We start from the raw sequence: 27,933 nt of genomic DNA, 5'->3' as shown, positions 1-27,933 counted from the left end.
CTATTCTAGAAAGCTCTATCACTAAGTCATGTTACACACATTAATCTATAACTACAGTATACAATAATTAACATTATCTTTAAGTGTTTTGTTTAAAATTATAAATACAATTCTAGTACAATTCAAACACATCTAAAACAATTCAAATATATTTTCTTTCCATAGACACGTTTTATAATAACAAAGAGTATCTACACATCAGTTTTAGGCATTTGTCAAGTTTCTCCTAAAATTCATTAAGAGAAATAAATTGAGATAAAAATTAGACATAAAGTCGGAAAACAGAGGAAAACCTTTGCCATCAGCAGGATTGTAACCTAAATCCCCTAAACACAACACAAACAATGTACACTTTGTATACAGCATACAATCACTGTGTAAATGAGTAAAAAGATTTGTAATGAATTTGAGTAAATATGTAATGGGTACGAGTCAGTGTTGGAGTACTTATTTTAAGTTAACTTACATATTGTAAGTCCTGAAATTTCCTTGAAATAGATGATGAAATCATCCACAAACTCCGGTGTGACTGCCGTATGTATGCGCAGAACCTGTCTTTGATGGCAAACAGTGGCCTTACAGTCGTTAGTTAAAACTAAGACTTCTAGCTCATTTAGAGCCAGACTGAAGATAAATTTGGTGAGTGGACACCCAGGCTTCAACAGTCTGAGTTCAGAAGAGTCTTGTTCTTTAGAGAGCAAGTAATCCAGCATGTCTAACTCCAGTGTGAAGACAGAAGAGATGTGTTTTAGCTTCGTCACCTCAAAATGTAGCATCTTAAGTTTTGTCTTAAGGAAAGACCACTTGATTTTCTGTGGGCCTGTCTCAAATGTCACAGTGATAAATGGACCAAGATTTGTCTCTATCTTTCTTTTGAAAGAAGGGGAAATGGACTCACTGAGACGCTTAGCTAAAATCTGTGAGAATATCAAATGCTTAACATGAAAGAGGCAGATGTCTCCTACATCTTTGTTCTTTATCAGTGTATTGTATTCAGTTTTTAAGGTTTCAGACAGTTGACAGCTATGCTTTTTATAGTATTTCACATCATTATCAAGTGAGTGCTCTTCTAAGTCAGTCAAAGACTTAATGGCACTCAGTATTTCTGCCCCACTAATCTTCCCTGGTCTTCTGTCAGGTATGTATGTAAAAGGCTTAGGCAACGCTAAGGCAACTTTTGGGAAGATTGTTTTAGGTCTGCGCTGAACTGTGAGTTCTAGTATAAGAGGATGATGATCAGAAAGACCCTGTAGTTCAGCGTCATTGTGTGCTACATTAATATTAGCCACTCGTCCCATTTTGTGCTCTGGAAGGAAAAACATGTCTATCCTGGAGTAACTATCATTCTGACGTCTTGTAAAGCCCTCATCAGTAGGGTGTTTGTATGAACAGATGTCTCTGAGATTGAGAGAAACAGTAAAATCTTCTAAAAAAGCTGAACACCTTGGTGGACACTTTGCTTCAGAATTTGATCTCCGATCAAAGCTGGGATGTAAAACTGTGTTGAAATCACCTCCCACCACTAGCACACCTTCAGCTGTTTCCATCAAATACTCTTTCAGTCTATCCAAGACATTTCTGTCTGCTTTATGATTGTACACATTAACCAGTGTGTATAGTTCACCATATATTTTACAGAAGAGCACAATGTAACCTCCACTATAATCCTCATCACAGCATATGTACTCAAATGGTACACTGTCTCTTATCAGTATAGCGACTCCTTTGCTGCGAGAGCTGTGCACAGTGAAGTAGGATCTCCAGCCTGGAACATCTTCCAAGATTTGGTAATTGTTTGTCCCAACATGTGTCTCTTGTATAAAGGCAACATCAGCTTGAAGGTTGCTAAGGCTGTTCAACAATTTTGAGAACTTTTGTGGTGACCTAGTGGTATCTTTAATACCATTTGTGTTCCAGGAGACAAAATGGAGACTTGATTGTGTCATTATTAATGAACTGCTGTAAATAAAATACACATACAATTATTATTAAACACAATCTCTCTCTCTCTCTCTCTCTCTCTCTCTCTCTCTCTCTCTCTCTCTACCTTACCTTTTCCTTTTTTTCTGTAATTGTGTTTTGTGCAAGAAACTAATCGAGCAATCTTAGATATGAAACTCATAATGAATACAACATTATACAGATTTCTGCTTGCAATGTCCTTATTACTGATTGAACTTTTGTAAAAGTAAAATAAAATACACAAAATAAAACACAATTATATATTATATATTTCTGGTCTGTGTTGTATGTTTAAATTATCCTCAATCCTAAAAAAAACCTCTATATTATACAGATATATTAGACAGATTACCTTGTTGGAAATGTACTTTTGGCTCAGCAGTCAGCTGGTGGTACAAATGTAAGAAATAAAGAAGTACATATTTAATCAATTATGAAATACGGCTTCAGTTAAGTCTTTATACTATACATACTATTGTACATAGTGGAAATATTGTGCAAAACTTAATGAGAACATTTATTTGGTAACTGTAATAAATGGTAAATTTACTTTGGTGAATTATTATTTTCTATAGTATTTTACAGCTTTTATGACACAAAATTCTACAAAGGAATATAGTTTGCGATTGCATTAATTTTTTTGCTAATGTTTCGGCTTAAAATAAAAGAGAACACTTGTGATTTGACAAAAAAACATCAGGATGACTTGAATGATGTACATAACAAAAATAACAAAACTTCTGTACTTCTGTACTTCTATATTTGTGTACTGTAAATATGCAGCTAAAAACCCAATTTAATCTATTGTACTGGGTTAAAATTCTCCTATTGGAGAAGTGTTCTTAAAACTATGAAAAAAATAAAGTTATGTTTACCTGAATCAGTTCAATAGTAAAGTGGGGTCAGGGCTTTTAAGCTTGAATTACATGTAAGTTCACAGACCTTTAAACTGATTACATTTTAAACATTAAAGATCAAGTGTTTCAGCAAAGTTTTCTTGGATCTTATGAACCAAGACAGTTGCTAGATAAACTTATTAATATTTGTAAAAGAATAATCCTTGATACTGTGCAAATCATGCTTAAAGAATGCTTAGATAAATTTACTAAGAATTTCCACATGGAAATTATTGCCACACATTCAAGAAATGTTAAATGTTTATAAGGGTGAAACGTACTCGGTTACGAACGTAACCTCGGTTCCCTGAGATACGGAATGAGTACTGCGTATGGGGGAAAAGCTCCTTTTTTCCTCAATACTGAAGCCTTTTTTCAATAACGCAGTGCAACTGCACTGCCATTGGTTTAATCTGTAAACTTTTTTAAAACCAATGACGGCGCTGCGTAGCTGCGCGAGCCTGTGGCGATGCAGCGCGCCAAAGCCCGCTAAAAAGGGGCGGGGCGTATAGCTATATAAGCAGGCAAATCGCCAGAGGAAATCAGGTCATACGACTGAAGCGACGACACTGAAGCCGCAGCCTCGTGGCACGGCATATAACGCAGTACTCGTTCCGTATCTCAGGGAACCGAGGTTACGTTCGTAACCAAGTACGTTCCCTTTCGATACTCCACTCATACTGCGTATGGGGAACGAATTCAACCGCGCCGTGCCACGGTAGGGAACGATAAGACTTATCTTGAGCACCCTGGGGCCCAGAGGATAAGTGAGAGGGCCGGAGCCGTCGAACCCTTGACGCAACACTGCTAAGAGGGAGCAAGCTCCCCGGAGGTGGTATGATGACGGAGTCTGAAGAGGCCGTCGTATCAAACCGAAAGAACCCGAGCGTGCAAGGTCGGGATGTCCAGGTTATAGAATCTGACAAAAGTGGACGGCGAGGACCAACTGGCCGCCTCACAGATGTCCTTGATAGAGACACCACCAGACCAGGCCCATGAAGAGGCCATCCCTGTAGTGGAGTGGGCTCTTACTCCTATGGGGCACTCAAGACCAATGGAAGAGTAACATAGAGCAATAGCGTCGACTATCCAACGCGAGAGGCGTTGCTTTGAGACCGAAGACCCCTTGGTGCGGCCACCAAAGCAGACAAAAAGCTGGTCAGATTGCCTGAACGGCTGTGACCGCTCAGTGTATACCCTCAAAGCCCTCACTGGGCAGAGTAAATTCAGCTCTTGCTCACCTGACAACAGAGGCAGAGCCGAGAGAGAAACTACCTGCGCTCTAAATGGCGTTGAGAGAACTTTAGGTACGTAGCCATGCCTGGGTTTTAAAATGACCTTTGAGTCATTGGGCCCAAACTCAAGGCATGCAGGGCTCACCGAGAGGGCCTGCAAATCGCCAACACGCTTGACTGATGCTAGAGCAAGTAGCAGAGCGGTTTTGAGCGTTAGGGGCCGAAGGCCAGCTGACCGCAGCGGTTCAAAGGGAGGCCCTTTGAGCGCTTCAAGGACCGTGTGAAGGTCCCAAGTGGGAGCGGTGAGAGGACGTGGGGGCTTCAACCGCCTAGCACCTCTCAGGAAACGCACAACAAGGCCGTTTCGACCCACTGATTGGCCAGCAATAGGAGCATGAAATGCTGTGATGGCTGCTACATACACCTTGAGCGTGGAAGGGGTAAGACCCTTGTCCAGACGCTCTTGGAGAAATGACAGTATCGGAGATATGTCACACTCAACAGGGTCTTCGTTCCGTGCGGAGCACCAGTCAACGAAGACTGACCATTTCTGGGCGTAGAGGCGTCTCGTAGACGGGGCCCTCGCCTGAGCAATGGTATGTAGCACGTCCTTGGGGAGGCTCAGAGGCTCCCATCGAGGGACCATACGTGCAGAGCCCAGAGTTCTGGCTGCGGGTGCCAGATTGTCCTGTTCGCCTGAGAGAGGAGGTCCCGCCTCAGGGGGATCGGCCATGGGGCTTTCATGGAAAGCCTGAATAGCTCCGAGGACCAAACTTGGCTCCTCCAGAGTGGGGCCACCAGGAGGACTCTGTGCCTGTCTTCCCTGACTCGTCTGATGACCTGAGGGACCAGAGCGATCGGGGGAAAAGCGTAAAGAAGGAGGCTGGGCCAGTCGTGGGCCAGCGCATCTGTGTCCTTTGAAAAATAAGTTGGGCAATGAGAGTTGCTTTCTGAGGCGAAGAGGTCGACCTCTGCCTTCCCGAAAATCTCCCAGATTTTGAGAACCGTCTGGGGATGGAGCATCCACTCGTCCGAGGGGACGTTGCTCCGCGAAAGCATGTCTGCTCCCAGATTCGACTTGCCAGGTATGTGTGTCGCCTTGAGCGATTGCAACCTGGGTAATGCCCATTCCAAGAGGCGCTTTGCCAGCATGTAGAGGCGGCTGGACGAAATGCCACCTTGGTGATTTATGTAGGACACCACTGTCATGCTGTCCGACTGGACTAAGACATGGCGCCCTTCCAGGATCGCCTGAAACGATCGAAGAGCTCGTTCTACCGCCAGCATCTCGAGGCAGTTGATATGGAGATGGCTGTCCTCGTGCGACCACGAGCCGAAGGCTGGTCTGCCCTCGCACAGAGCGCCCCAACCCAGGTTGGACGCATCTGTTGAGACCACCGTCCTTCTGGAAACCGCCTGTAGGGGTACTCCACGGCTGAACCAAACAGGGTTCATCCAAGGTTCCAGGGCTGCTAGACAGGCCTGGTTGACTCTGACGCGAAAGCGGCCGTGCCGCCAAGCGTGAGGTGGGACCCGGAGTTTCAGCCAGTATTGCAGGGGCCGCATTCGTAGGAGGCCAAGCTGTAAAACTGGGGAGGCGGAAGCCATCAGCCCTAGCATCCTCTGAAAGAACTTCAGAGGGAAACAGGCCTTGTTCCTGACAGAGGCCGCGAGCTGCTGAAGTACCAGAGCGCGTTCTGGTGATATGACCGCCCTCATGCGGACTGAGTCGAAAACCACTCCCAGGAACATAATACACTATAGATCACAACATTCTCCTAGATCGCTTACAAAATTACACAGGTATTCATGGACAGGCTTTAAGTTGGTTTAGATCCTACCTGTCTGATCGATACCATTTTGTAGAATTAAATGGTGAATCCTCCAGCTTATTACCAGTTAATTATGGGGTCCCTCAAGGATCAGTTCTAGGACCTCTGCTTTTCTCGATATACATGCTTCCATTAGGGAACATTATTAGAAGACATGGGATTAGCTTCCATTGCTATGCCGACGACACACAGTTATACATCTCCTCAAAACCAGATGAAATAACTAAATTGTCGAAATTAACTCAATGCCTTAGAGAGATAAAAGACTGGATGAGCTGTAACTTTCTGTTGTTAAACTCTGATAAGACAGAAACACTACTTATAGGCCCAAAAACTAGTACACAGAAACTCTCACAACTTAATTTCCATTTAGAGGGATGTACTGTTACTAGTAGCTCGACAGTGAAAGACCTGGGTGTTATATTAGACAGTAACTTGTCTTTTGAAAATCACGTCGCCCAAACCACAAAAACAGCCTTCTTCCACCTCAGAAATATTGCCAAGCTGAGAAACATCCGGTCTGTATCTGATGCTGAGAAGCTAGTTCACGCTTTCATGACCTCTAGACTGGACTATTGTAATGCATTACTAGGTGGTTGTCCTGCATCTTTAATAAATAGGCTACAGTTAGTCCAAAATGCAGCGGCCAGAGTTCTCACTAGGACAAGAAAGTATGACCATATAACCCCAATTTTATCATCTCTACACTGGCTACCTGTTAAGTTTAGAATTGATTACAAACTGCTGCTACTTACGTACAAGGCTCTTAATGGTTTAGCTCCCATGTATCTAACTAGTCTTCTAACACGTTACAATCCTTCACGCTCTCTGAGACCACAAAACTCAGGACTCCTGGTAGTCCCCAGAATATCTAAGTCTACTAAAGGCGGAAGAGCGTTCTCTTATTTAGCTCCCAAACTTTGGAATAGTCTTCCTGATGGTGTTCGGGGCTCAGACACACTTTCACAGTTTAAATGTAGATTGAAAACTCATCTCTTTAGTCAGGCGTACACATAATACATCCCATAAATATTGTGCACTATCACACTAGACTTGCACATTCTTATGAACAGCAGATATGTTAATCCCTCTGCACTGCTCTTCTCTTCTCTTTTTCTACCCATGCTGAGACACCCATGCTAAGATCGTCTTCCGTGCGTTGAAATTTCTGGACCTCCACTGAGACAAGGCTGACTCTGTGAGAACCCTGAGACATCTACAGATCTACCGGCTCCAGTTGGACTCTGTGATACTTGTATATTTGTAACCACACCATCTTGTGTCACCCATATGAGGATGGGTTCCCCTTGAGTCTGGTTCCTCTCAAGGTTTCTTCCTTTACCAATCTAAGGGAGTTTTTCCTTGCCACTGTTGCCTGAGCCCTCAGACTTGCTCATTGGGGACAAATACACATACACACATACATACATACATACACACTGTGAACTGTATATATCTTGAATTTTTATTATATTAATTCTTTATACTTCTCCTTATGTTTATCTTTTGTTTTATGTTTATGCTCTGTAAAGCTGCTTTGTGACAATGTCCATTGTAAAAAGCGCTATACAAATAAACTTGAATTGAATTGAATTAATACGTTGGCTGGGGAGCAGTGAGCTCTTGGCAAAATTGACCCTGAGTCCTAGGCACTCTAAGTGGCTCAGGAGCACAGATCTGTGGTGGTCTAGCTCGGTTCGCGACTGGGCTAGAATGAGCCAGTCGTCGAGATAGTTCAGAATGCGGATTCCCATCTGTCTCAGAGGGGAAAGTGCCGCGTTCATGCACTTCGTGAAAGTGCGTGGAGCTAGAGACAGCCCAAAGGGAAGGACTGCATATTGGTAAGCCACACCCTCGAACGCGAATCTCAAGAATCGTCTGTGATGTGGGGCTATCTGGATGTGAAAGTAAGCGTCTTTCAGATCCAGCGAGAAGAACCAGTCCTCGGGGCAAATCTGCGTGAGGATCTGCTTCAGTGTCAACATCCTGAACTTCCGTTTCATGAGGGAGAGGTTCAGGAGTCTGAGGTCTAAGATGGGTCTGAGACCGGCATCTTTCTTGGGGACAAGGAAATAACGGCTGTAGAACCCCGACCCGCTTTCTGAGGGAGGAACCATCTCTATGGCTCCCTTCCTCAACAGCGTCAGCACTTCGGTGCGGAGGACTTGGGCGTCGTCCGGCTTTACCAAAGTGGGAATCACCCCGCGAAAACGTGGGGGTCTCCGGGTGAACTGCAGTGAGTAGCCGCATTTTATTATTCCCAACACCCACTTGGACACTCCGGGGATGGCCTGCCAGGCCTCGGCCCGCGTGACAAGGGGCTGGATAATGTCGGGTGGCAGGCCACTGATTAGGGGCCTGAACACTGACAAGTGTGGAAGAGGAAAATTGCTCTCTTTTAGAAAATGTGAAATCTTTATTGTGTTTGTCATAACAGTGCTTTGCGTGGACGCAACAACGGTGGGCCCAGGTCGCATAGCCAGCAGGCAAGAGAGCTTCTGGGGTGGTCCAGCCGTGGTGGGACTTTGCTCTTTCCTCTTCCTTCCCAAACGATCAGGAGGATTTAGAGGGCGTCGGGTCCAGCACAATCCTTTGCCGGGGGCCCTGACGTCCAGGTGGTTTAGCGCGCTTGGTGGGGCGAGCTGGGTGCTGCTCCTTAGGGGGCGCCACCTGGGGGGCAGAAGGGACAGGTTTGCTCTGGCGCTGAGTCGGCGCAGTCCTGGGGCGACTCGGGGCGGAGGTGGAGCGCTTGGGCAGGAAGTGCCGCATAGCCTGGGACGACTTCTGTGCTGCGGTGAAGCGCTCCGTAAACCCTTCTACGGCCGGCCCGAAGAGACCGGATGGAGAGACTGGGGCATCTAGAAAGGCCACTTTGTCGCTCTCCTTAATCTCAGTGAGATTAAGCCAGAGGTGGCGCTCCAGCACAACCAGGTTGGCCATGGATCGTCCAATGGCTTGGGCCGTGGTTTTTATGGCGCGCAGGGCCAGATCTGTGGCGCTGCGGAGGTCGCAAAAAGCAGGTTCACTAGGGCTCGACTCATCCAGGGAACGGAGAAGCTTTGCCTGGAACACCTGTAGAATGGCCATGGTGTGTAGTGCTGAAGTGGCTTGGCCCGCAGAAGTGTACGCTCTGCCAGCCATGGCAGATGTCATCCTGCAGGGCTTTGAAGGAAGGGCTCTCTTGCTTTTCCACCCCACAGCCGCGGGGGGGCAGAGATGAGCAGCCACGGCCTCGTCCAGGGGCGGCAATTGCTCATAGCCCTTCTCCTGAGAGCCGTCTACTGCGCCGAGAGCTGCAGAGGAAGTGCGTAGGCGGGCCGAGTAGGGGGCGCGCCACGACTTTGTGAGCTCATCGTGCACCTCAGGGAAGAACGGGGCAGAACGCTGGCGGGGGGCCTGGCGGCTTCCCGACAGGAACCACTCGTCCAGCCTGCTGCGCGTCGGCTCCTCAGGAGGGGCCCACTCCAGATGGAGATCTTCGACGGCTCTGGAGAGGATGCGGAGAAGCTCGGCATCCATCCCAGCTTTGGCGTCGATGGGCTCTCGCGACGGCAAGTGGGCGGGGTTAGAATCACCGGCCCAGTCTTCCGTTTCAGAAGCCGCGAGTGACATGGAGTCATCAAGCGGCTCGTCCTCCGATCCGTCAAATGAGACGAGGTCACTCACTTCAGCTGAGGGACGCTGCTCTGGGCGTGAGAAGAGGACGGGGGACGGCTCTCTCGTTGGGGAGGGTGAGGCACGCGGGCGCAGAGCCGGCGTGAGCTCACCCAAACCCGGGCGCTGAGCCCCTCTTCCCCGCTGTCGCTTCCTGGCCGGCTCGCGGGAGGAAAAGGACGGGGGGGCGTGAGGGGCGGGGTCACTTTCATTAAAGAAAGCGATCCGAGAGCGCAGAGAGGCGAGACTCATGCTCTCACAGAAGCAGCATGAGGACTCAGTGAGTGCAGTTTCAGCGTGGGATTTACCCAGGCAGGAAACGCACTCATCATGGCCGTCATTCTCATGCAGAGGGACTCTGCATATGCCACAGTTGTGACGCGGCATGGCCGCCGCCGTTAAAACGGCGTTTTTTGTAGGAATGCTCTTTTAGAGTGGTGAAAACCGCTGGAAAGCTCTTTTTTGTGATCGCCGGATGGCGGCAGGAGATCGCTGAGAAGCGGCTGCAAGCAGGAAGCCGGCAACCCGAGAACGGCGCACGAAACGGCTGTCTATAGAGCGCCGGCGCTGCAAGCAGTCGGCGGTCTCAGCTGGTCCGCTGCGGTGCCTATTCAACGGCGAAAAATCCAGCGAAGGCGTTCAGAAGAAATTCAGCGAAGTGAAGTCGTCGCTGAAGGAGTAAGATCTGATTTCCTCTGGCGATTTGCCTGCTTATATAGCTATACGCCCCGCCCCTTTTTAGCGGGCTTTGGCGCGCTGCATCGCCACAGGCTCGCGCAGCTACGCAGCGCCGTCATTGGTTTTAAAAAAGTTTACAGATTAAACCAATGGCAGTGCAGTTGCACTGCGTTATTGAAAAAAGGCTTCAGTATTGAGGAAAAAAGGAGCTTTTCCCCCATACGCAGTATGAGTGGAGTATCGAAAGGGAACACACCCTTAGTGTAGAGTTACAGTATGTTCTCTCTCTTCATGAGCCTTACCTAAAAACAGTAGACAATTTGAAACCTTCTTTTGCTGGTTGATCAGTTGATCTTAATTCAGGTATAGCTACTGTTAAATGCATGAATATTTTGTAACTGATATCACCAACTTGAGAGCAAATCAGAATGTTTGAAATATTCACAAGTTAGTGGTTTACTTACCAAAATCTGAAGAAATCAGGAAATCAAATGAGGATGATAGGAATCTAACACCAGTTTATGAAGGCAGGCTCTCTGTAGCTCAGACTGTAAACGTTTTAATTGAATGTTTTCAAATTTACTTTAAAATTAATTAGAAAACACCAAAAAATACAGTATTTCATCACCATTGTAAAATGTTAATACAAACATTCTTCTAACTTTCATTGTTATATAAATTTTAAGGAACTTACTGTTAGGAACTTCCCATGTACACTCAGCTGATAGACAAAAACAAAAATCAAATGAGTCATACTATTTAAAGGAAATGTCAAAAGGTACATACGTCACACCTAAATAAAGGTGGTACCATTTTACCAGCTGAACATCATTTTTAACACAATGGATTTCATTCCAACTTGAAAGAAAGGTTGTAAATGTAGTAACATAATCGAAAAATTAATAAGCACCTTTAATGGAATGTAAATCTAGTCTATATATAAAGTACTATCTAATAGTTTAGCACTTATTATTTTAAAGTCTGGGGGAACGATTCGATTGCATTGATTGAAATTCTCATGTTGATTCCTCCATCCAGATTTTCAGAAATTTAAGCTAAATCTATAGTGATGAGATACACACACTTACGTTTTCCCACTTTATTTATAGTCCATTCAGTCTTTTGTTTAATCTCAGTACTTCACATTTCTCCTTAAAATATTTCGAAAACCAAAAATCCAAAAAATGTACATACCACTTTTTATTGTGCACATGTATGAACTACTGTCTCTCAGATTCAGACAGATCAGTATAGTCTTCTAAAATAATTATCAGTGATGAATGCCTTCAGCTAAAATGTAATTGTAAATTATAATTTAATAATGCAAACAAGTTTTTCAAATTAAATATGATGAATATTTCCCCAAATATGTATAGACTTGTACATACTATGTACATCAAGTAAGCAAGCAAGTTTTACATAACACCACACTAATTTATTAAGAAAGAAATATGACATTTTTACTAATTCAGTCTCCTTATTGTAATGAGGCATCGTGAGGCTGAGGATCCATTTGCAGTCTTTATTGTACACTCTCGTAATCACAACAGGCAGGGTCAAACAACGGCAGACACAACAACATAGGCAAGGCAGAAACGGGGTCGATAGTAACAGGCAGAAGGTCAGGGTAGGTGGCAAACAATCATAAACAAAGGTATAGAAACAGATCAAGTAACAGGGAATCATCAACAGACAGTAGGAAACGCTCAGAATGACAGCCGGAGCAAGTCGAGACTTTGCACCGAGGTCAAGTTCAAGTTCCTTTAAATAGGAAGTGAGTGATTGGAAACAGGTGGCGGTGTAATCAGTCCCGGTGAAGAGTTATGGGAAGTGTCGTCGGGAAGTGGCAAGTATAAGAAAATTAAATATAATTAAATCTAATGAATGGATCAGTGAAATATAATAAAATAAAATGAAACAACAGAGATATATTGTTAGTTGAAACATTTTTAGTAAAAGTACATTACTTCTGGTAAATAAAACAAATGTTTTATGCAGAATTCAAGCGGACAAATCATTGGTCAAGGCAGAATTGTAAAGCAAAATAAAGAAGGCTAAACTATAGACAAAGGCTATAAACTATAGGCAAAAACCAGGAAACAGGATAAAAACTAAAACATGACAACATTGAAGCAGGTGTGGAATGCAGCATGACATGGACCCCAGTGCATCTTATCTGTATAAATCCGTAGAAAGGTCTGAAAACCTTTATATTTTAATAAATGTATTTTAATTGGGTCCAGTGAAGTACAGTACAGTGATCACTCAATGTGGTACTAATGTGCTCTTATACATGGTCATTCCTGAAATGGCCAACAGAAAGACCCTTTCCAAGATTTTGTAAAATGCCAAATTACTGCTATTTAACCACAATTAAGAAGACCATATGGGCATACCACATAATTACTTCAAAATGGACAACATTCCAGAAAATATAGTTAACATTCATTATATACAACTAAGTATAAACATTCATTCATTCATTTTCTACCGCTTATCCTAACCACCTCGGGTCACGGGGAGCCTGTGTCTATCTCAGGCGTCATCTGGCATCAAGGCAGGATACACCCTGGACGGAGTGCCAACCCATCGCAGGGCACATACACACTCTCATTCACTCACGCAATCACACACTACGGACAATTTTCCAGAGATGCCAATCAACCTACCATGCATGTCTTTGGACCGGGGGAGGAAACCAGAGTACCCGGAGGAAACCCCTGAGGCACAGGGAGAACATGCAAACTCCACACACACAAGGCGGAGGCGGGAATCGAACCCCCAACCCTGGAGGTGTGAGGCAAACGTGCTAACCACTAAGCCACCGTGCCCCTCTAAGTATAAACAATAATGAAGAAATCTATTAACTAAAATTAAAACAACATTCAAAATTATAATATATTTATAGATAGATAGATAGATAGATAGATAGATAGATAGATAGATAGGACAAATAAATGCACCCCTGACAGACAGGTTGCAATACAAACTAGATTTGTAAAGTTCGTCGCGACAAACTTTGATGTTGGCTTTGACGGTGCAAGTATTCGCAAAGGCCAGTGCTTTTTGGAGGCGAGTGGACACAAGGGTCAGTGTTACTTTTGGAGGCAAGTGGACAGAAAGACTGTGAAAGCTACAGAACTGCTAGGGTGCCAATACTTTTGGAGGCGAGCGGACATGAGCATGTGACGTGACCAGAATACACGTGAGGCACTTCCCCTCATTGGGCTAAGTGTAATGATATGTCACATGTCCATGTTGTGCAAATTTTTGATTTTCACGTGACATCACGTGACGTCACGTGACATGACCAGAATACACGTGAGGCACTTCCCCTCATTGGGCTGAGTGTTTTGATATATGACATGTCCATGTTGTGCTAATTTTTGATTTCGCTTATTTTGGGGGCGGGGCTACACGTGACGTCACGTGACGTCACCAGAATACCCGTTGGGGTGCCAATACTTTTGGCAAAAAGTGGACCCTGAGGGTTTGGACATTTCACGTCAATACTGCAGTCATTATGGGATTCTACTTATTATTATACTGCATAGAACACAGGAGAGAAGCCGTGCCTGAGCTCTGGGCACGCTGCGTGTGTGAGAGCTTAGAGGAATTTTAGGAATTCCCAATTCAAGTCTATGGGACGTTCCATCGTCGACTACGGGAAAACTACAGACTACGACATATCCGAATTTGGTGCATGTGGCTCGAAAGCCCTAGGAGGAGTTACTCTGGATAAATTTTTGGCTAATAATAATAATAATAATAATAATAATAATAATAATAAGCTTAAGTAGGAAAACAGAATGTTGGCTTCTACAAAGCCAACATAATTACAGTGCAGATGCTGTACACACCCTGCTCTGTGGTTGCCATTGAAAATTTTTTTAAAGGTTTACTAACTATCATTAATTAGGTCATTTAATTAAAGTTATTATGACAATACAAAATTAATAGTCTGCCTTACTTGTTTATTGATTGTTTTAATCCTACAAGACTAAGTCTACAAATGTAATGAAATGTAATTTGGTCAAACACATTTGTGCGCTTTAAACATCTTAATCATTTATGTGAAATATTCTCCGAACTGTAATTCCTGAATCTTCTTGGAATTTCTCGACTAGCACAACAACTTTCTCCTGTTCGCTCTGGTGTGCGTGTATCAGTAGAACCTGTCTCTGAAAACAAACACTGCTCCTGCATTCCGTCTCCTCATTGAGAATGTAATTTAGTTTATTCAGAGCCAAATTAAGGATAGCGTTGGTAAGCCGACAGTCAGGCAGCAAAAGTCTGAGTTCCCCAGAAGAGCCTTGGTCTTCTGGAAGGAGGTGCTCCAGAATACGGAACTTTGCTGGGGGTTCAGAGGACCACAGTTTCTTTTTCCATTCACTTTCTAGATTGAGGCTTGTCTCAAGGAAAGACGACTTGATTTTCTGTACGCCTCTGTCACATATTACGGTGAGAAATGTAGCAAGATTTGTTTCTTGCTTTTCCTTGGTATAGGGGGAAATGTAGGCACTAAGTCGTTTGGCTAAAATTTGAGTGAATATCAAATATTTTACATTGAAGATATGTCTGTGTTGTGAAAGATGATATTCTTTAAAAGCTTCAGAGACAAAATTTCTCTTTAACATTTTGTTGTACTCTATCTTTAGGGTTTCTGTAGCTGGACACTGATGACTTTTGTAGTACTCCACTTGCCTTTGACCAGGCATTTGTTCTTCTGAGTCAGACAAAGTCTTGATGGCACTCAGTATTTCTGCCCCACTTATCTTCCCTGATATCCTGTTGGGTTTTCCTGTTGGCCATGTTAAGTGTTCAATAAGTAAGGACACTTTTGGAAAGTTGTTTCCTGTCTGTTTCTGCACTTCAAGTTCCAGGACAACAGGATTATGATCAGAAATTTCATTTTCCTCTACTTTGACATCACACACTCTTCTCATTGTGTCACTGTGCATGAAAAACATGTCTATCCTTGAGTGACTTTCATTTTGATGGCGTGTAAATCCCTCATCTGCAAAGTGTAAGTATGACCAGGTGTCTCTGAGATGCAGAGAAACAGTAAAGTTTTCCAGAATAGACCTAAATGGTGAATGCTTTGAATCTGAAGGACTCCGATCAAAGCGGGGATGTAAAACTGTGTTGAAATCACCTCCCACCACTAGCACACCCTCAGCTGTTTCCATCAAGTACTCTTTCAGTCTACCCAAGACATTTCTGTCTGCTTTATGATTGTACACATTAACCAGTGTGTATAGTTCACCATACAGATGACAGAACAGTACAATGTAACCTCCACTACAATCTTCATCATGGCATATGTACTTAAAAGGTACATTGTTTTTTATCAGTATTGCAACTCCTTTGCTGGAAGAGCTGTGTACAGTGAAGTAGATTTTCCAATCTTTGATGTCTTTCAAAATTTGGTAATCTTTCGGCCCAACATGTGTCTCTTGAATAAAGACAATATCAGCCTGAAGATCACTGAGACATTGCAACACATTTGAAAACTTTTCGGGTGGGTGTCTTATACCATGAGTGTTCCAGGTGACAAAACGGAGGCTTGTTTTTCCTTGTGACATCATGATTAATGGTTGAATTTCTATAAATAAAATACACAATTAAATTCACAGTTATTCACATTACTCTCTCCATTTTTGTTTATATTAAGGATCAATAAGCACCTATTTTAATTATATAATACCATGTCATAAATTTATGAAGTAGTTTTGAGAATGTCATTATAAAGTTCTCTATTCTTTATGTTCTCAATGCAGTATTTTCATACTTATAGATAAATATGTATGTAAGCTTGATGTATATTAGTAAGGATATATGTAAATCTGACTAAAAGATATTTTGTTTAATAAATATCAATCCCAAAATAAATATACAATATTATATTATACTTGTCAGGATCCAGCCCGGACTTTGTCCACGTGCTTTTGTTTATGTTCTGTGTTCACGTGTCTGCCCTGCCCTTGTTTACTCCTCCCCACCTCTGCACACCTGGTCCCTATTGTTAATTGTCTTGTGTATTTAACCGTGCCACGTTGCGGATGGCGGTGCAGAATCATCCTCTTGTTGTCTTGCCATGTCATGTTTTGTCGAGTCCTTGTCCCTGTTTCGTGGTTTTTAAGTTAATAAATCCAGTTATTTTACGCTATCCTGCATTTGGGTCTGTTTTTATCCCCACATTGCTGACAATACTATACTATACTAAACTATACTAAACTAAACTAAACTAAACTAAACTATACTAAACTAAACTATACTATACAGTACTATACTATACTAAACTAAACTATACACACTAAACTATACTAAACTATACAGTACTATACTATACTATACAATACTATACTAAACTATACTATCCTATACTATACTATACTATACTATACTATACTATACTATACTATACTATACTATACTATATGTCATTTAAAACACAAAGGAAAGACAGAAGGAAACAAAAATTCAGCTTGATGCACACATCTTTGTGAGATATTTGCATTAGTGGTTGTCTATATTTGCAATGTATTTTTAACCCTTTAAGACCTAAACATGAGCTTGCATGGAAATATGTGTTTCTAAACACAATATTGAAACAAAAAGGAAAAAAATACTGATTTGTAAATCTAGCAAGAACATGCAGGATTCAATATGTTAAATATGGGAAGTAGAATAAATGCTACTCATTCTGTTTGCTTCAGGTCCTTTTTTTCTTTTGTATTTTTCTTATGTCAGGATTTTGACTTGTTTATTTCAAAACATTATTTCAAATAAACTAAAAATACTAAAACTGAAACAAATCAAGTAAGTGGAAAACTGGGTGATAAAGTGGAAAAGGAAAAGCAGCGTGATGTAATTTTATCAGTTTAACAGGAAATATTTTGTAACTGATATGAGCAACAACTTGAGAGCAAATCAGAATGTTAGAAATATTCACAAGTTAGTGATTTACTTACCGAAATCTAAAGAAATCAGGAAATCAAATGAGGATGATAGGAATCTAACACCAGTTTATGAAGGCAGGCTCTCTGTAGCTCAGACTGTAAAAGTTTTAATTGAATGTTTTCAAATGTGCTTTAAAAGTAATTAGAAAACACCGAAAAATACAGTATTTTAACTCCATTGTAAAATGTTAATATAAACATTCTTCTAACTTTGATTGTTATATAAATGATAAGGAACTTACTGTTAGGAACTTCCCATGTACACTCAGCTGATAGACAAAAACAAAAATCAAATGAGTCATACTATTTAAAGGAAATGTCAAAAGGTACATACGTCACACCTAAATAAAGGTGGTACCATTTTACCAGCTGAACATCATTTTTAACACAAGGGATTTCATTCCAAATTGAAAGAAAGGTTGTAACTGTAGTAACATAATCAAAAAACAATAAGCACTTTTATGTATAAGTAATTACAAAACACTAACATGTAAATCATTTTAACACCATTGTAAAATGTTAGTGTAATTTACTGTGTACAGTATATGCTGTAAACAAAGTTAAACATCCTTGATTTATGGTGAAATGTGACGCTTTAGGCATTCCATAAAATGAAAGTGAAGAATCAGCCACAACTCTAAATGTATTTTATATATAAAGTACTGTATAGTGTACAGAGGAACGTGTAAAACCAGGCAGACAACTTAGGAGCCAAATTTGGATCAAAGACTGAAGCAACACCAGTGTTTGTTTTTGGTGTCTTGGTGTAGCACTCCACTTAACACCTCACCAAGACCAAATGTTTTCTTTGGCTTATTCTGACACTACTAAACTTACTAAATAGGTTTAAAAAATCTTAAATATAAGAAATCTTCTTTTAAAGATTTTTCATTGATTCAATCAATATATAAAGTTTGATAGAGATCTGTGTGTGTGTGGAAATCTAGAAATTTCTAAAGGCTTCACAAACTTTCAAGCGACACTGCATATACATACAGTATGCATAAAGTTTGTGAAGCCTTTAGAAATAATATAGAAATTTCTATATTTCTGCATAAATATAACCCAAAATAACATCAGATTTTCAAACATGTCCTGAAACTAAACAAAGTGAAGATAATCAAACAAATGAGCCAACAATATTATACTTCATTTAATTATTGAGAAAAATGTTCCAGTGTTACATATCTGTGACTTGCAAAAGTATGTGAACCTTTGCTTTTAGCATCTCTTGTGAGCTCTTGTGCACAATAACTGTACGTAAAGTTTACGGTAACTTTTTATCAGTCCTGCACAACAGATAAGAATAATTTTATTCCATTCCTCAGTACAGAAGAGCTTCAACACTCACTCACATAAACTGCTTGCTTCAGGTCTTTCCACAATTTTTCTTTTGGTTTAAAGTCAGGACATTGACTTGGCCATTCTAAAACATTATCTTTTTTCCTCTTTAATCATTCTGTGGTAGACAGACTCTAAGTGTTTGTGTTCGTTGTCTTGGTATTTGACACATTTTTTCCTGAGATTCAGTTCATGGACAGATGTTCTGCCATTATCATTTAGAGATCACTGGCATAATTCTGAATTTGTAATTCATTGTTTCATCAATGATGGCAAGCTGTCCTGGCCTAGATGCAGCGATACATGCCCAAAGCATGATATTTCCACCACCATGTTTCACAGATGGTATAAGGTTCTTATTCTGGAATTCAGTATTTTCCTTTCTCCGAAAATAATGATTTTTATTTTTAAAAAAAGTTTTATTTTGGTCTCATACCTCCACAATTTTTTTGCAATAGTCCTCTGGCTTGTCCACATGATCTTTAGCAAACTTCATGGGCAGCAATGTTCTTTTTGGAGAGAAGTAGCTTTCTCCTTGCAACTCTGCCTTGCACACCGAGGTTGTGCAGTGTTCACCTTCTACTCCCGCAAACTTACATGACCCTCAGCTTCTATCCAGGAGTCCTGACCCCATCCTACCACCATCTGTGATACTCACTTCTGTCCAGTGGGACTTGATGGAGGAAATTCACCAGGCCTAACAGTCAGAGGCACCTCCACCAGAATGCTCGCCTTCTAGACAGTATGTTCCTACTCGCTTATGGCAACAAGTGACCCAGTGGATTCATGCAGCACCAAGTTCAAGCCACCCTGACCTTCCAACATCTAACAATTACACCACAATCCTCATCTGCCCGCTTCTCGAAAGCCTGCCTTTTTTGCCTCTAAAGGGCCTACCTACGGAAATGGAAACTGCTCAAGCCCTTTCCCACCAAGTATCTAGCCCACAAAGCATTCTGCCACCTCTTGAACATTAACATTAGCCTTACATCTAGTTAGCACCCACAATCTAACGGTCAGGTAGAACGGCTCAACCAGGAAATCGGTTGCCATTGTTATCAGAAAAATGCAACGGTTCATGACTTTCCATTTAAAAAGGAAGAAAAAACTTCACAATACTGTTTATCACATTAGTGTTCAGTACAATGTGTAATCTTATAGGAATCTTACCTAACAAGGAGGCCACACTGGATAAAAGAATTCAGATAGACACCATTGTTTACATTTGTTAACTTAGTCAACTGATCTCAGGTCAGATAAAAGTAAAGTAAAAGTTCCAACTGAGGTGATTTTATTTACCAACAGATTTTTTTCCCTCCTATCCACTACAGTCCAGTTTACAAACAATTTACCTAAAATACTGTCCTCTACACACTGTTATTATATGTTAGGGAAAACATTATATTATGAAAGCATGACATTGAGTCCTAGCTCTATGTTTTCCTTTCCCCAGCATGCACCTGGCCACATCAGACTCAAACACCCAGAACACACATGCACTTTCACACTCAGTCATCTTCATACCTATCGTTCACACCTGTTTCCAGAGAAATGAAAGTGAGCAACAGAAGAAAGCAGCCTAATGTATACATGATCATTATACATGTACAGTGATGCCTCGAGATACGAGTGCTCTGACATACGAATTTTTTGAGATACGAGCTGTGATTCGACCAAATTTTTGGATTGAGATACGAGCAAATTTTTGAGATACGAGCATCCGAGCCGCCGCCGCCGAAACAAAGATCCCCAACAAACGACGGCCGATAAACAGGAAGTCATTCATTTCCTATGGAGAGTCGCAAAGGCGTTGCGTGAGGTGCCGACCATCTGCGGATCCGTAATTTTCGGAACCGTTAAAAAAATGTAACTTGTGCGACTACACCGCATCCGATATGCCGACCGGACAGGTTTTTATTAAAACGACCGGCAGATGTTAGTGAGGAAAGAGCGACAAAAAAGGCAAAAACAAGTGAAGAGAAAAGCGATGGAGAAAATTAATCAAAATTAATGTAAAGAAAACAGAAATTTTTTGGGAAGTAATAAATGAATGAATTGATAAATAAATAATTAGAGAGAGAGAGAGAGAGAGAGAGAGAGAGAGAGAAATATGTGGAGATTTATGACGTAAACTGGTACAACGAACAAAGGTTCCGTCATGGTCAAACCTAGGGATGGAGTCGGGGTTGGAGGAGGGAGTTTAGATCGCGGCAGCTGCGAAGCGCTAGAGCGGCTCTATGAATGGGAATTTAAATTGTCGGTAATATGGAAGTAGTAACCGGATTGGTGCGCGTCGTGGACAGCTGATTAACAGCTGATGCACGCTTGACGACGTGGCCTGCCAGAACTAACGCAATGCTTGATTTAAGTTCGTTAATTTTAGTGAAGTTTAGTTAAGTTCCATTTAAGTGTAAAGTAGCATTAAGAGTGTAGCGAGTAAGTGAACGAAAGCTTAAGTGTACGTACGAGACAAAATTCCTCCTGTTTACTCCTCCCTCAAACTCCGTGTGCATCTTCCGTAAAGTAAAACCAGTTTATTTTTTTTTACATTCTCTTTTATTACTGTATGTTTTTACACAATATTTGTCATTTACAGGTACTGTACATTTTTCATATTCAAAACACAAACAAAACAACTGGTGTGGAATTTTGCGAGCTGGAACGGATTAATGGGATTTCAATTCATTTAAACGGGGAAAAATTTTTGAGATACGAGCAATTTGAGATAAGAGCAAGGTCACGGAACGAATTAAACTCGCATCTCGAGGCATCACTGTATACATGAAACAGCCACAACTCAACAAATCTAGTCTATATATAAAGTACTACCTAATAGTTTAGCACTTATTATTTTGAAGTCTGGGGGAATGATTCGATTGCATTGATTGAAATTCTCATGTTGATTCCTCCATCCAGATTTTCAGAAATTTAAGCTAAATCTATAGTGATGAGATACACACATTGTTACTTTTTCCCACTTCATTTATAGTTCATTCAGTCTTTTGCTCAATCTCAAAAAGGAAATATTTTCCTTAAAATATTTCGAAAGCCAAAAATCCCAAAACTGTACATACCACTTTTTATTGTGCACATGTATGAACTACTGTCTCTGAGATTCAGACAGATCAGTATAGTCTTCTAAAATAATTATTAGTGATGAATGCCTTCAGCTAAAATGTAATTGTAAATGTAAATGATAATTTAATAATGCAAACAAGTTTTTCAAATTAAATATGATGTATATTTCCCCAAATATGTATAGACTTGTACATACTATGTACATCAAGTAAGCAAGCAAGTTTTACATAACACCACACTAATTTATTAAGAAAGAAATATGACATTTTCACAAATTCAGTCTCCTTATAAATGCAGCAAACATGACTGCAGTTGAATGTAGAATTAGACCAGACAAAGCCTAAAACCTCCTGTATATATTTTTAATGATCGCAGTAAGACACAACACACTATATCATTGCTGTTATAATGAACAGAACTGTAAAAAAAATGAGATATAATTAAATCTAATGAATGGATCAATGAAATATAATGAAATAAAATTAAATGAAAGAGATATATTGTTAGTTGAAACATGTTTAGTAAAAATACATTACTTCTGGTAAATAAAAAAATGTTTTATGCAGAATTCAAGCAGACAAATCATTGGTCAAGGCAGAATTGTAAAGCAAAATAAACAAGGCTAAACTATAGGCAAAGGCTATAAACTATAGGCAAAAACCAGGAAACAGGATAAAAACTAAAACATGACAACATTGAAGCAGGTGTGGATTCACTGAGAGTAAGATGCAGCATGACATGGACTGTTGCATACACTTCAATAACCCAAGTTTATTAAGTGCATCTTATCTGTATAAATCTGTAGAAAGGTCTGAAAACCTTTATATTTTAATAAATCTATTTTACTTGGGTCCAGTGAAGGACAGTGATCACCCAATGTAGTATTAATGTGCTCTTATACATGGTCATTCCTGAAATGGCCAACAGAAAACCCTTTCCTCCAAGATTTTGTATAATGTCAAATTACTGCTATTTAACCACAATAAAGAAGATCATATGGACATACCACATAATTACTTCAAAATAAAAAACATTCCAGAAAATATAGTAAACATTCATTATATACAACTAAGTCAATACAATAATGAAGAAATTCATTAACTAAAATCAAAACAACATTCACAATTATAATATATTTATAGTTTCTAATGTGGATAGATAGATAGATAGATAGATAGATAGATAGATAGATAGATAGATAGATAGATAGATAGACAAGACAAATAAATGCACCCCTGACAGACAGGTTGCAATACAATTTACAGTGCAGATGCTGTACACACCCTGCTCTGTGGTTGCTGTTGAAAAACTCTTTAAGGTTCACTAATTATCATGATTATGTCATTTAATTAAAGTTAATATGAAAATTATAAAATTAAACAGTCTGCCTTGCTTGTGTATTGATTTGTTTTTATCCTACGAGACTAAGTCTACAAATGTAATGAAATGTAATTTTGTCACACACATTTGTGCGCTTTAATCATCTTAATCCCTTGTGTGAATTTTTCTCCGAAATGTAATTCCTGAATCTTCCTGGAATTTCTCGATTAGCATAACAACTTTCTCCTGTTCGCTCTGGTGTGCGTGTATCAGCAGAGCCTGTCTCTGAAAACAAACACTGCTCCTGCATTCCGTCTCCTCATTGAGAATGTAATTTAGTTTATTCAGAGCCAAATTAAGGATAGTGTTGGTAAGCCGACAGTCAGGCACCAAAAGTCTGAGTTCCCCAGAAGAGCCTTGGTCTTCTGGAAGGAGGTGCTCCAGAATACGGAACTTTGCTGGGGGTTCAGAGGACCACAGTTTCTCGTTCCATTCACTTTCTAGTTTGAGGCTTTTATCAAGGAAAGATGACTTGATTTTCTGTACGCCTTTGTCACATGTCATGGTGAGAAATGTAGCAAGATTTGTTTCTTGCTTCTTCTTGGTATAGGGGAAAAAGTAGGCACTAAGTCGTTTGGCTAAAATTTGAGAGAGTATCAAATATTCTACATTGAAGATATGTGTGTCTTGTGAAAGATGATATTCTTTAAAAGCTTCAGAGACAAAATTTCTCTTTAACATGTTGTTGTACTTTATCTTTAAGATTTCTGTAACCGGACACTGATGACTTTTGTAGTGCTCCACTTGCCTTTGATCAGGTCTTTGTTCTTCTGAGTCAGACAAAGTCTTGATGGCACTCAGTATTTCTGCCCCACTAATCTTCCCTGACATCCTGTTGGGTTTTCTGATGAATGGTAAGGCTTCAATAAGTAAGGACACTTTTGGAAAGTTGTTTCCTGTCTGTTTCTGCACTTCAAGTTCCAGGACAACTGGATTATGATCAGAAATTGCATTTCCCTCTACTTTGATATCACACACTCTTCTCATTGTGTCACTGTGCATGAAAAACATGTCTAGCCTAGAATGACTTTCATTTTGATGGCGTGTAAATCCCTCATCTGCAAAGTGAAAGTATGACCAGGTGTCTCTGAGATGCAGAGAAACAGTAAAGTTTTCTAAAATAGACCTAAATGGTGAATTCTTTGAATCTGGACTCCGATCAAAGCGGGGATGTAAAACTGTGTTGAAATCACCTCCCACCACTAGCACACCCTCAGCTGTTTCCATCAAGTACTCTTTCAGTCTACCCAAGACATTTCTGTCTGCTTTATGATTGTACACATTAACCAGTGTGTATAGTTCACCATACAGATGACAGAACAGTACAATGTAACCTCCACTACAATCTTCATCATGGCATATGTACTTAAAAGGTAATTTTTTTTTTATCAGTATTGCAACTCCTTTGCTGGTAGAGCTGTGTACAGTGAAGTAGATTTTCCAATCTTTAACGTCTGTCAAAATTTGGTAATGATTCGGCCCAAGACGTGTCTCTTGAATAAAGACAATATCAGCCTGAAGATCACTGAGACATTGCAACACATTTGAAAACTTTTCGGGTGGGTGTCTTATACCATGAGTGTTCCAGGTGACAAAACGGAGACTTGTTTTTCCTTGTGACATCATGATTAATGGCTGAATTTCTATAAATAAAATACACAATTAAATTCACAGTTATTTTGTAACACTTGTATATTTTTGTTTATATTTAGGATCGACAAGCACCTATTTTAATTAGTTTTTAGTTTTGAGATTGTCATTATGAAGTTCTCTATTCTTTATGTTCTCAATACAGTATATTCAAACATATAGATAAATATGTTTGTTAGCATGATATATATTAGTAACATATATATAAATCTGACTAAAAGATATTTTGTTTAATGAATATCAATCCCGAGGGGGGCACGGTGGCTTAGTGGTTAGCACGTTCGCCTCACACCTCCAGGGTCGGGGTTCGATTCCCGCCTCCACCTTGTGTGTGTGGAGTTTGCATGTTCTCCCCGTGCCTCGGGGGTTTCCTCCGGGTACTCCGGTTTCCTCCCCTGGTCCAAAGACATGCATGCATGCACTATACTATACTGAAGAAATACGTATGTAAGAATTGAAGATATTTTCCACAAGTTAATTACATCTGTGTTGGCTGACAGGTAAATATTCTCTTATTGAAAACTGTATGAATATTATTAACAGTGAAAATTATTAAGAATGTCATTGTAATCACTGTAAAGAATTCCATGAAGGAAAATGAGATTGTGACTACTGTATTGCATCTGAATTAGTTCACTATAGAAAACACAAATTTCTTGAAAATTTGCATAGATTTATGGCTTTCCATTTTGTAAAGGAAGAAAGAACAACTTCCTAATACATTTATCACAGGACAATGTCTAATTTCATGGCAATCTTACCTTAAAGAAAAGTCAGGCAGCTTGAGAGGCCACAATCGATCACTTGATCTCAGTTCCTTTGTCAGAACTGTTAGGGAAAAGTTTTTTTAACAGGTGTAATATTCTGCGTAATGCTGTTATTTTAATTCTTAACTCATTAATATTTTATATTAAAAAAGATTAAATCAATTGATCTACTGCAACCAACTAGAGCAAATGACACTATATCAGTTATACTTACAAATTTAATACAATAAAACTAAAACTATATTTTTTTAGAATAAAACTTAAACAAAGCAATTTTTGAGAAAAATACACATCTATGCACAGATTTTAAGACATTGCTTAAACAATTTATTTATACATTGTGATGATATGTGTTATTCTGCTGTTTTCATAATATGACCATTACATTATTGTACATAGAATGATACAATATTATTTAGTGAATGTTAAAAATTTTGAGTATAAATATAATAAATTTGATTTCTGTGTTGTTTTAAAAATAAATAAATATAATAATTTTTATTATATAGAGTCCATTACTGGGAACTTACCTTGCACATGCAACTGGTGGCAGAAATAAATCCGATGAATCCAGTTAGTAAGATGATTTATCTAGAATATTTTACATGAGAAAAACACAACAGCTGTGGTAACTATTGGATAAATATCTGATCCAGAAGACGTGCCTCAAAAGCTGCTACATACTGTACAAAGCAAGAGAAATGAAAGTGAACAACAGAAAAAAGCATCCAAATGTATACATGAACATTTGTACACCATTTGCATGTCTCTGTTTCCACACTGTATTGTTGAACCTTTTAAAAAACCCAAGCTTGCTTGAGAATTTATTGTTTTTGATCAATAAAAACTATGAAAATTGTGTGACCAAGAAGAAAAAGCCTTATTTGCTTTAATAAAATGTAAACATTTGAAATGGGAGAGTGTTATCATTTTAATATAAATGTAGACAACAAGTGTATTAGCCTATTATAAACTATTTGCTTATAAATTATAATATTTAATATGAATGTAATACTTTAAAATATGTAATATTTTTCACTCATAATGGATCTCATTCTAACATTTGGATTGAATTTATAAAATATAGAAAGTCATATTTCCACAGTCTGAAGCTATTCCAGATCATGATCTTCTCTCGTTTAAACTGTGTTTTAGATACATGTGCTATGTGCTTTGCCATGGTATCGTGATAAACATACATTTATATCTGCAACTGATATACTCAGAAAGATTCATAAATAGTCACCCAGAATTATCATCTATGATCCTATCACTGTCCAACCCCACAGAACTCGATCAGGCAACTGATTACAACTGAGCTCCTTCTTACAGGAGAACAATATCCTTGAAGAGTTTCAGTCAGGTTTTAGGCACCACCATAGCACAGAAACTGCACTTGTGAAAGTCACAAATGACCTGTTCTTAGCTTCGGACCAAGACTATATGTCACTATTAGTTCTACTTGACCTTAGTGCTGCATTCGACACTATAGATCACAACATTCTCCTAGATCGCTTACAAAATTACACAGGTATTCATTGACAGGCTTTAAGTTGGTTTAGATCCTACCTGTCTGATCGATACCATTTTGTAGAATTAAATGGTGTATCCTCCAGTTTACTACCAGTTAATCATGGGGACCTGGGTGTTATATTAGACAGCAACTTGTCCCTTGAAAATCATATTGCCCATACCACAAAAACAGCCTTCTTTCACCTTAGAAATATTGCCAAGCTGAGAAACATCCTGTCTGTATCTGATGCTGAGAAGCTAGTTCATGCTTTCATGACCTCTAGATTGGACTATTGTAATGCATTACTAGGTGGTTGTCCTGCATCTTCATCAGTATGATCATATAACCCCAATTTTATCATCTCTACACTGGCTACCTGTTAATTTTAGAATTGACTACAAACTGCTGCTACTAACATACAAGGCTCTTAACGGTTTAGCGTCCATGTATCTAACTAGTCTTCTAACACATTACAATCCTTCACGCTCTCTGAGATCACAAAACTCAGGACTTCTGGTAGTTCCCAGAATATCTAAGTCTACTAAAGGCGGTAGAGCGTTTTCTTATTTAGCTCCGAAACTCTGGAATAGTCTTCCTGATAGTGTTCGGGGCTTAGACACACTTTCCCAGTTTAAATGTAGATTAAAACTCATCTCTTTAGTCAGGCGTACACATAACACATGCCATTATATTGTGCACTATTACACTAGACTTGCACATTTTTATGAACAGCAGATATGTTAATCCCTCTGCACTGCTCTTCTCTTTTTCTACCCATGCCGAGACACCCAGACATTGTACCAGCTCCGATCATCTTCCGTGCAATGAAGTTTTTGGACCTCCGCTGAGATGAGGCCGACTCTGTGAGAATCCTGAGACATCTACAGATCTACCAGCTCCAGTTGGACTCTGTGATACTAAGAGGAGATCTGAACTCCATGTGATCCTTACACCAATACAACACTTGTCTGACTGCATATTTGTA

At 40.1% G+C, this 27,933-nt stretch overlaps 1 protein-coding gene across 4 annotated transcripts; it reads right to left on the bottom strand.

Moving 5' to 3' along the window:
* Positions 1–59: 59 nt before the first annotated feature.
* On the bottom strand, positions 60–25,499 carry LOC132846179 (uncharacterized). Of its 4 annotated transcripts, XM_060870784.1 has the most exons (6): positions 17,462–17,636; positions 17,232–17,315; positions 10,952–10,978; positions 10,722–10,805; positions 2,315–2,348; positions 60–1,959 (listed from the first exon to the last, which is right to left on the bottom strand). In XM_060870784.1, the coding sequence occupies exon 6, from the start codon at positions 1,944–1,946 to the stop codon at positions 453–455; it is 1,494 nt and encodes a 497-aa protein (XP_060726767.1). In that variant the 5' UTR covers positions 1,947–1,959; positions 2,315–2,348; positions 10,722–10,805; positions 10,952–10,978; positions 17,232–17,315; positions 17,462–17,636; the 3' UTR covers positions 60–452. The 4 variants fall into 4 exon arrangements, 3 of the variants coding, with proteins under 3 accessions (XP_060726767.1, XP_060726765.1, XP_060726766.1); XM_060870782.1 differs by lacking the exons at positions 60–1,959; positions 2,315–2,348; positions 10,722–10,805; positions 10,952–10,978 and adding an exon at positions 13,692–15,862 and having other exon boundaries at positions 17,462–17,641; XM_060870783.1 differs by lacking the exons at positions 60–1,959; positions 2,315–2,348; positions 10,722–10,805; ... (1 more) ...; positions 17,232–17,315; positions 17,462–17,636 and adding exons at positions 13,692–15,862; positions 25,430–25,499.
* Positions 25,500–27,933: the final 2,434 nt, after the last annotated feature.

Source organism: Tachysurus vachellii, chromosome 5, assembly GCF_030014155.1.
Source record: "Tachysurus vachellii isolate PV-2020 chromosome 5, HZAU_Pvac_v1, whole genome shotgun sequence".
NCBI classification, from domain to species: domain Eukaryota; kingdom Metazoa; phylum Chordata; class Actinopteri; order Siluriformes; family Bagridae; genus Tachysurus; species Tachysurus vachellii.
This window is presented reverse-complemented; position numbering and strand designations above follow the sequence as displayed.